This window comes from Emydura macquarii, unplaced genomic scaffold, assembly GCF_026122565.2.
Source record: "Emydura macquarii macquarii isolate MOO-44397 ecotype Brisbane River unplaced genomic scaffold, CSIRO-AGI_Emac_v2 contig_3441, whole genome shotgun sequence".
NCBI lineage: Eukaryota > Metazoa > Chordata > Testudines > Chelidae > Emydura > Emydura macquarii.
The window spans coordinates 1-10,389 of record NW_027133578.1 but is presented as its reverse complement, the minus strand read 5'-3'; the positions used below and the strand labels follow the sequence as shown (position 1 = coordinate 10,389).

The 10,389-nt window shown below is 51.2% G+C and overlaps 1 gene segment (V, D, J or C); it reads left to right on the top strand.

Annotated features, from left to right (window-relative positions):
• Positions 1 to 3,669: 3,669 nt before the first annotated feature.
• LOC137144280 (Ig heavy chain V region PJ14-like) lies at positions 3,670 to 4,183 on the top strand. The segment is given in 2 exon segments: positions 3,670 to 3,715; positions 3,810 to 4,183. Coding segments are annotated over 2 exon segments (420 nt in total).
• Positions 4,184 to 10,389: the final 6,206 nt, after the last annotated feature.

Here is a 10,389-nt window from a genome sequence, read left to right as displayed (position 1 = left end):
CATTTGCATCTTTCTAAATCTCGGTCTGTGAACTCCCATTGCTGGAAGGAGGGGCAGAATAATTCCTGATATATTTAGTAACTTTTTTTTTAATCATTTCATTACAGTCCCAGCCCACACCCTTTACTAAAAACAGCAAGAAAACAAGGAAGGGGAAGCTTACAAGGAGTGTGGGTTGAAGGGGTGAGAATCGATATCAGGCGAAAACCAGCAGTGCTGTAACAAAGCACCGACCTGCTGCGTTTGCAAACCAGCAGCCTTCAGATCCGAGTGCACCGCGCTGTATAACTGGGCCAGATGTGGACACCAGGCTGATAAATCAACCAGGTGATAAATATACGGGAAAGATATTTCAGCTCTGTGTGGATATTGACCTTCCCGGCATCTTCCTAGTACTCCGATACATTAGCATTTAGGAATCATTTAAAACAGAATGGTTTATTTACAAAAGTGTTTTTAAAGGAAACTACAAAAGTTCGGTCTTTAATTTCCATCCGGGCTGTAACTCCGTCCTTCCTGAGTGCCGGAATCCCTTAACTTCCCTTGAAAGGTGCACGGTCAGCGAAGGGCTGGAACTGTGCGAGTGGTCCAGGCACACTGCACTCACCACCCCAGGAATGTAACTCTCCAGTGAGTGCCCCAGACCAACCCGCCCCAGTCACTGACCCGACGTTCGCCTGAGCAGAGGTGACGGAGATCACTTCCCCACCCCCATATACCTGGTTGATAATCAGGTCCTAAATCCGTAACCGGGCAACTGTGCTCCCATAACGCTGCTCTTTCTTCCCCTTTTGTAGCTAAAATTAGGACCCTGCAGCTCCAATGTAGACAAACACCCAGCCAGGGATGATCTGACTCCACCTTCACCACCGGTGCAAGTCACTCGCCCCACTCAGGGAAGGAGTGTGCTGCCTTTATAAGAAGGGCGATATGCAAATAGGGGTGAAGTTTGCTCTTTAAATCCACACATCTCTCTGACCAGGCTGCAGCCAGAGACAATCCGCAGCCCCCTAGTTCTGTGCAGTTACCAGCCAGCAGTTACCAGTTATTTAGCTGAGGTTAGGTCTGCTTTGAGCAGGCGGCTGGACTTGATGACCTCCTGAGGTCCCTTCCAACTCTATGATTCTATCCACCCCGAGCACTTTCCCCTCCAACTCCAGGCAAAATGGGACTTTGGTTCGCAATTGTTCTCACGGCAGCAGCTCTGGAAGGTATTTTCTTCCCTTGATTAAATGGCAGAACCAGGGCACTATACAATCATTGCTGGTTTATACCATTATCTGTGCCATGCCTTTATTTGCAGGTGCCCGGTCCCAGGTGCTGGAGGAGTCCGGCGGGGATGTGAAAGAGCCTGGAGACTCTCTCCGCCTCTCCTGCAAAGCCTCCCGCTTCACCTTCAGCAGCTCCTACATGCATTGGGTTCGACAGGCTCCAGGAAAAGGGATATACTGGGTGGCAGCGATTAACTATGAAGGATCGAAACAGTGGTATTCCCCGGCTGTCCAAGGGCGATTCACCATCTCCATTGACAACTCCAACAACCTGCTGTACCTGCAGATGACCGGCCTGAGAGCAGAAGACACGGCCTGGTATTACTGTGTGAGAGACACACAGACACAGTGAGTGGAAAGCAGTTGCTGCTGGTACAAAAACCAGAGCAGCGCACTTCAGACGCCTGGCGGCAGCAGGACACAGACCAAACACTCCTGTCCTGGGCACAAGGGGGGGATGGAAAACTCTGACATCGCGGATTAACTCTTCAGTGCCCTGCATGCCTCCCGCTACCCCAGTGTGTGCGCGGTGCTGCTCACCTCCGGCAAAGGGCTCTTCTCATTGAACTGGATGGAGGTCTCCCTGGAGTGAAGCACCAATTAATCTCCATAGAATCAGAGCAGATGAGGGTTGGAAGGGACCTGAGGAGGTGTCTAGTCCAACCCCCTGCTCAAAGCAGGACCAACTCTGATTAACTCATCCCAGCCAGGGCTTTGTCAAGCCCGTCCTTAAAAACCTCCAAGGATGGAGATTACACCATCTCCCTAGGTAACCCATTCCAGTGCTTCACCACCCTCCTAGGAAAAAACTTTTTCCTAATGTCCAATCTAGACCTCCCCCACTGCAAGACCATTGCTCGCCATTGCTCCTTTTTCTGTCATCTGCTACTACTAAGAACATCCTAACTCCACCCTTCCCAGAACCCCCCTTCAGGTAGTTGAAGGCTGCTATCAGATCCCCCCTCCCTCCTCTCTTCTGCAGACCAAAAAAGCCCAGCTCCTCCAATCTCTCCTCATAATTCACTGTGCCACCAGCAGGTTTACTCTTAGCTGCACCTGGATGGGCTGGGTCAGACAGCAGCCTGGAGTTTCTGACCCACTACTATGTTCCCTCCAACAAGAACTACGCCTCCTCCATCCAGGGGCGATTCACAGCCTCCAAGGACAGCACCAACTTCTATTTGCAAATGACCGGCCTGAAGGTGGAGGACACGGCCGTGTATTACTGTGCGAGAGACACGGTGAGGGGAAGCCGCTCTGAGCTCAGACAAAAACCTCCCGTTGCAGTCAAAAGGGGAGCCGGTCTGGGCTCAGTGAAAAACCTCCTTCTGCAGAGACTGGGGAAGGGATTTTCAAGGCGTGACACTCTTCCTCCACCGAACCCAAGAAGCTCCCCTTATAACCACCACACACAGCTGTGAGAGGAGAGAGAGGCTCCCCTGACTCCATCTCCCCTGGGGAGCCCAGGGAACAGATGCCCAGGGCGTATTTCAGTGGAGTAGGAAGGACCAGGTGCATCCCCCCGTGCTCTCTGGATGTCCCCACAGACTCCCCAGGGCTTTCTGCTCAGACACGCTCCGACTGAAGGCTCCCTCCTTCTGGACTCAGTGCAGGAGCTGAGCCTTTAGCGAAGACCAGTGAGGAAAGGCTGAACCCAAAGGGAGGGTTATTGAGTGGAAGGCGTGCAGATCACTGATCTCTCTTTACTACTGAGTTTGGTAATTCTCTCAGGTTGAAATCCATCCCTTTGCAAAGGGACCAGCACAAGGTCCTCCCCAGCTACCCAGCACCACCTACGCCTTCTGTAGGATTTATCCCATGGCGAAACCTTGGCTTGTGCTGCCCCTCTGCACAGGGGTGACTTTTATCCTCTCCCGGCAGCACTGGCCCCCTCTCTTCAGACGAAGCACCCGGGACTCCAAAATTATTTCCAGCCATACAGCCAAAAAGCAGAATTCTTCTGAAGCGTCTTGGCTAAGTGGGTTTCTGCCTATGGTCACTGGGTGACCCCGAGAATGGAATGGATCAATAATGAAATTCGCTATTAGGTTATAACACTGACACCAACATTACAGGGGTGTGAGGAGGAGTTGATTAGACAGACAGACAGACAATTAGCACGACTGTTTCTATTCAGTGATTTGATAAGTGCAATGAGGGCAAAATAGGTTTGCTACTAAGGTTGGACTCTCTGACCCACCTGCTATTAGATTTCACAACGAGCTACTGTGTCACACACCGGCGCCTGGGTCCCCACCCTTATATTGTCCCCACCCCTTGTCCCATGCAAATGAGCTGCCCGGGTCCCTGTTCATAGCCCAGTGGCAGGCCGCTCACACCGCTCAGAGCCAGCTCAGCTTCCCAGCCTGCCCAGGGAACCAGCCCGCCAGCCGCAGACATGGCCCCCAGCCTGGTCCTCGCCTTCCTCCTGCTGCTCCCAGCGGGTAAGGGCTGGATCTGTGCTCCCACCACATGTTCTCTAACAATGACGCCTCTGGGAATCACTGCAATATTTCCCTTTTATTTCCCCCTCTGCAGGTGTCTATTCCCAGATTACCCTGGTGGAGTCCGGTGGGGCACCAAGGAGTCCTGGAAAGACCATCAGACTGACCTGCACCGTGTCCGGATTCTCTCTCACTAGCTACGGAGTGCACTGGGTCCGCCAGCCAGCGGGGAAAGGGCTGGAATGGGTCGGAGTTATCTCGAGTGGTGGAAGCACTTACTATAATGATGCTCTCAAAAATCGCATCACCATCACCAGAGACATCTCCAGAAGTGAAGTGACCCTGCACCTCGACCGACTGGAACCCGGAGACACCTCCAACTATTACTGTGCCAGAGACACAGTGACAGGAAACCTATCCACGACAGCACAAAAACTAACCCTGCGGAGAACCAGTCTTGCTTTATGAGCCCCAGAGAGCAGCAGCTGCCAGCACAGATTCGTTCCGCTTGGTTAGGTATTTGGCGCAAGTTACAAGCATTCAGTGACTTCCACCCCATAGGACTCCAAGGCAACCATCAATCAGAGCTGCCAATGCTGGGAATGGAGCCCTGGAGCTCTGACTCCTGGCCCCTACCTAGAGCGATTTTTCTAACAGTTCTTCTATGAAGGGAACGCAAAGACCACCCAGGAATATTCATACCTAGACTCTGTTACCACTAGAGTCCTCTTCCCTTCCACAGCTCTGAAGATAAGCCAGGCGTCTTTACATCCGTGTTAGAACCGAGAGCCTCACGGTAGCCCAGACATTCTGCTGTGACAAACAGGACAAAGTCTGAGCCATGAGCGGATCATGACTTTGATTCAGAAGAAATGACCGACAAGGGATTATGACTCTGTGACTGCAAGGTGCCCAGTGGGCAAAACCCCCTTTGACTTTTGGCCTTCTCAGTACAGGCCCCCCTCTTTAAGTTTCCTTCCACCCCCCATAATTACCCTCAGTTAGCCTTCAAGAATCACTCATCATTCAGCAGCCATCAGAAACCTGGAACCCTGAGAACTACCAGGCCCAACACAATCCCCAGGGACCACCTCGCTCAGCCCAGAGAGGCCAGCACCAGCTGTTTTATAGGAAGCAGCCAAATACTTGGGCAATTATCAACTCACTTGCCCAAAAGGGGAAAAATTCACAGAATCCCCCACCATTGAGTGTTTGGTTTATTTCTGATATTAGTGGAGTATATTTTCCTTTCCAAAATTGTGCAACACACCAGCTTGCAGCTCTAACTGCCCCATATTCAAACCAAGACATCACTAGTGTTCAGTAGTGGAATCTACATGGGTTAGGTACAGCACAATGGGCAGGTGTGCTCCACAAATCACACCCCTGTGGTGCCCACTGCCATGCCATGTAGACAAGCCCTGGGCCTGCAAAGTGCATAGTCAGAGGTAGAAACAGCCATGCCCAGGGAACTTCCACTGCAAGAACTTGGGTTCAAGGTGAGTTTAGATGTCTACAGAATTCAGGGAGAGCAGAGCGGTGGGGGGAGAGGAAGGGTTGTGAATCCCAGTGTGGTCTGATTCTGGGATTTAGGGGCCTAATGTGGCTTTTAGGCTCCTAAATCCATTTATGGATCTAGCCCTTAGGGGGCTTAGGGAGGTGAAAAAGACGTTGTGTATACTGTTAAAAGACTGCTGTGCTAAATGTTTTACAGCATCTCCTACAGCTTCACAGAGACACATGTTTGGTTATGGCTCTCCACAAAGAATTGACTTCATTAGGCCTGAAAGTCTAAAAATGCCTTATGGATTTAGGAGCTACTTTGCAGATCCTTCCCACCATAGCAAGGCGGCCTCTCACCACCTACTCACCTTCTACTTAAAGACACATTTTGAATAAATAAGTAAACAAACAAACAAATCTATGGAACAAACAAATCAACCAACAGAAGGGAACAAATAATATATATCCCAAGCACAGATTTTACCTCCAAAGGGAAGAGGAGCTGGTGACTCCACGCACTCAACCAGGGTCACTTTAGGTAAGTTGGGGGTGCACTGCTCCCTTTAGATGTCCATGTCTCTCTCCGGTGTCCAATTCAGCTGGACTCACCGCAGGTAGCTCACGGCATGAAGCAGGGCTGCTGAAGGCTCTGAGATTCTGTCCTAAGAACTGGTGAATCCAAGTGGCTTACCCCAGTAACAGTGTGATCCTAAGCAGGCAGACACACTGAAGGGATCCTCACAGTGACTTTTCCAGAACCGTTCAAGAGCACCAGACCCATGGATTCGTGACACCTGTAGACACACATTCGAACCAATCCTATACTAAACTATATACAGATGTATTAAAAGGAATAAGAAACTAGAGGGTTATTTAGAAGGTTAAATCAGATAAACATATACATCAATGAGATAGATTCTTAACTTGCAAAAGGTAACAGAAGCTTTTATAAGAAGCAAGCTCTCTGTGTCTGTTAGGGCTAACCCAGACTGAGCAGCTGGGGATCTGTTGCTTCTGCACTGAAACTTTCCTCCCAGAGTCCAAGTACCAGAGAGATAACCAGTTCCTTGCTACAAGGGGATTCTATTCCCTCCCCTTCCCCACCCCCAACCTGATGTGCTCTGAGTGGCAAACTCAAGGGATTGAAGGAACTTGCATGACTTATCTTCTGAGGAGAGGGGGGCAGAGGAGAAAAACAGAGTCTTTTCTCCTCTTCTATGTTCCACAATGTTGCTGGACCTTTCCTGTTGGAAAGCAGGTAACACTTTCTGTTGATGTTCAGCATATCACTCCCTTTCATGTGTCTCTCCTTTGTGGTGATTCACACAGTCACAGAGGCTCCCAATACAACCACTCACATATTACCTTACACTATGGGACACAACTGTTCCCAGTGAGATCAAGGCAGGCAGCAATTCACAAGCTTTCAAGAAAGCCCAAAAACGAAACACATTCTTATCCTTCTAATACCTATTGTAGCAGTACTAGCACACAGGTGAGCCAGACTGTTACCAGCTCTGTACTTGTCAGTCTTCAGCTGAGACATGGCAACCTGGGTGTGAACTGGCCAATGTGATGGATAGAATAGTACTGATGGATAGAGAGAGAGATCACATGATAGTTTCCATTCAGTGGTTTGATAAGTGCAATGAGGACAAAATAAGTACCTTCAGGGAAGGTTTGCTACTAAGGTTGGACTCTCTGACCCACCTGCCATTAGATTTCACAACGAGCTGCTGTGTCACGCACCGGCACCTGGGTCCCCACCCTTATATTGTCCCCACCCCTTGTCCCATGCAAATGAGCCGCCTGGAGCCCTGTTCATAGCCCAGTGGCAGGCTGCTCACACCGCTCAGAGCCAGCTCAGCTTCCCAGCCCGGCCAGGGAACCAGCCCGCCAGCCGCAGACATGGCCCCCAGCCTGGTCCTCGCCTTCCTCCTGCTACCAGGAAACCTACCAGAGCCAGCACTAAAACTAACCTTGTGCAGAACCCGCCTTCCCGTGGCAGTGACAGAGCAGCTGCTGCCCACGCAATGTTCTCTCTGCTCGGCTGGTTACTCGCTTGGCACAGATTCCCGAGCGTGTCACAAGCGCTTCTGAACATGGTGTCGCCTCATCCCGAGTCCAGCAGTGACTCAGAATTTCAAAGACTCAGAGGGAACCCTGCGGTCCTGTCTGCCAGCCTCCTGCTCCACCAGTTCTCCCACGTGCTGCCAGGAACTGAGAGGGAAACCCCAGCAATATTCACACTGGAGGAAGCAACGATCCTTCCGTCCCACGGCCGGGCAGATTGTAAAAGGAGGAAAGTGAGATTCTTCTGAACAGTCTGGGCTGCACTGCAAGGAGCTGGGGCCGCTGCTCTTAGGTGGATGACGGTATCTGTGTCCTTGGTCCAAGAGCGCATTGATTCAGCGCCAGCAGCCAGTCAGTCACCCTGGCTCTATGCCTGCAGGGTGCAGAGCGGGCTAACTCTATCCCTCGACCCGCCAGTCTATCCCCTGTGGTGAAATTCAGCCTGGGAGGAGGTCCCAGAATAAGGCCCGTGCACTTACTCAGCCCTGCGTCATGGATGTTCATATGTCACAGGGCTACTGCCGCCGTCTGTGCTGGGGTAAACTTCTCTGTTTTTATGGCATTTCCCCTACATTGCTTCCTTCCCCAGCTCCGTCTCCGAGGTGCAACCTCACGCAAACAATTAATCATGAACACAAAGATTTACCGGGATCCATTTTTAAATGTGCATGGGGCGACCCTAGGAACACAGGACGTAGTTCATCCATAGGGACTCCTCCATCTCAGGTAGCTGCTTAGTGATAAACAATCCCGATTCCCCTGTGCTCTGCAAATTGTGCTGCAATTTAACACTCTGGAGAGAGGGTGGGATGTCAGCCGGGTCTCATGAACACCCTTTTTGCACCTCTGGCCTACACACTGAGAATGGTCATGCTGGGTCAGACCAATGGGCCATCTAGCCCAGTATCATGTCTTCCAACCGTGGCTAAAGCTGGGTGCTTCAGAGGTCATGAACACAACAGGTAACCAGCAATGAGCCATTCCGTCACCCATTTCCAGCTTCTAGCAAACAGCAATCCCTGCCTATCCTGGCTAATAGCCATTGATGGACCCATCCTCCATGAACTTATCTAGGTCTATTTTGAAGCACATTATAGTCTTGGTCTTCACAATATCCTCTGGCAAGGAGTTCCACAGGTTGACTGTTCTTTGTGTGAAGAATTACTTCCTCTTGGTTTATTTTAAACATGTTGCTTATTAATTTTTAGGCAGGGCCTGTGGTTTACATGGGCAGGCACAAGTCTTGTGTCACAATTGTTTTATACAGGCTGATAAAAACGTGAGATGAATTCCTTAAAATCTGATTGGGTGGGCCTGCTTTCAAAGTGGCTGAACCAAGGCCCACTCATGCCCACCCATAGCTACAGAGCTGGGGAAGGGCCTGGAGTGGCTGCTAGGTACCACCAACCTTCAGTCACAATCCGCTCTGCACAGGCAAATCCAGGGTGATTCACACCCTTTCAGGGCACCCCAGCTTCTACATGTACATGCCCGGGTTGTCAGCCAAATATACTCCCCTGTATTGTTGTGTGGGGACAGAGACAGGGCCATGAGCCAGGCCACACAAACCCAAGGTGAAGAATCGCCTTTGTCCCATCCACCACCTGGAGGAAGCAGTGGCTGACGCTGACACTGACACTGACACTGACACTGACACACACACACACACACACACCACACACACACACACACACACACACAGAGCACAGTGGTGGGGACCAGGATGAGGATGGGCACCAGGATAGAAGGGCATAGGACACCAGATATTAACGCCACAGTTCCTGCACTAAATGCACCAATACAGAGCACAAACCTGCTTTTCTCACTGGTCTTATGGCAAGTTTAGAGGTAAGGCCAGGGAGTGAAGCAAATTCTCCCATTCTCCATATGGTAAAAGACACCCTGAATATTTCCCATTTAACACAGCACTTGTCAGAGGTGGAGCAGGCCGCTTCTGGGAAAGGCGGATGAGCCAGGGCTTCAGTCGTAGCTACTTCCCAGGGCCCAGGGCATTAATCGATCTCCAGGGGTGTCTCAGATGTGTGACCCGACTCCCCTGTCACTGACCCGAACTCCCGCCGTCCCACTACCGTGGGTGGGAGCTTCAATACAAACTGCCGGCAATCGGGGCCTTAATGCGTGTGAGGGAAATTACCTTCCCTGCAGGCGTCTGTTCATTCCTTTCTTAGCCCAATGTAAGAGCAGGATGCCCAGCGCCCTGTGCAGGGCCTGCAAAGACAGCTGAAAGGAGCCAGCCTGGCTTCTTCTCTCTGCCCTAGTGCATACAAAGAAAACCAGCCAGTGACACAGACACAGCTGGGGGCTCAGAAAGGAGACCCGGCCACTGGGTGACTGTCACACCAAACTGCCCTCGGTTTAACCCTTCCGTTCACTACCAGTGCAGGGTGTGGGAGCATGGCGCAGCATGGTCACAGAGTGCAGGTCCCACTGCATTTCATGTGGCCCAGGACTTTCCCACGTCTCCACTAGTGAGAGTTTCACGTTGCAATGAAGGCTCAGGGCTAGAACTAGAAATCAGGGTTAGAATTTTCATTCCGGGCTGGAATTGCAGTCTGGGGTAAAGCTGGGATCCAGTGTTCTCACTGAGGTGTTCAGTTAGTGTCAGGCTGAGATCAGAGTTGGGGTGAAGGTCACAGCGTATCCTGAGGGGCAGAGTTTGGGTTCGGAGTTAGGTGTGGGACAGAGAAGATGGGATGTGAGCCCCTATGGACAAGTGGGAATCTCCAGTTTCCAGAGCAGTGGCACTTCAGTCAGAGATCAGTTGCCGGCCCTTTCCTCAGCCTCACACACAGACACTGAGTTCGATCTGCGGAAAACATTGGAGTCCCTTATAAGGAAGAAGATATGCAAATAGCAGAGCGAGTTGCCTCTTTAAATCTGGGTCTCCCTCTGCCCAGGCTGCACCCGCAGACACACCCCGCACCCCTGTGTCTGTGCAGGGACCAGCCAGCCCCGCTGCGGACTTTCCCCACCGACACCAGGAAAAATGAGATTTTTCCTACCTGTGATTTTCGCTCTCGCGGCTCTGGAAGGTATTTCATTTATCTGAATAAGTGTCGGGGTTCGGAGAATATTGC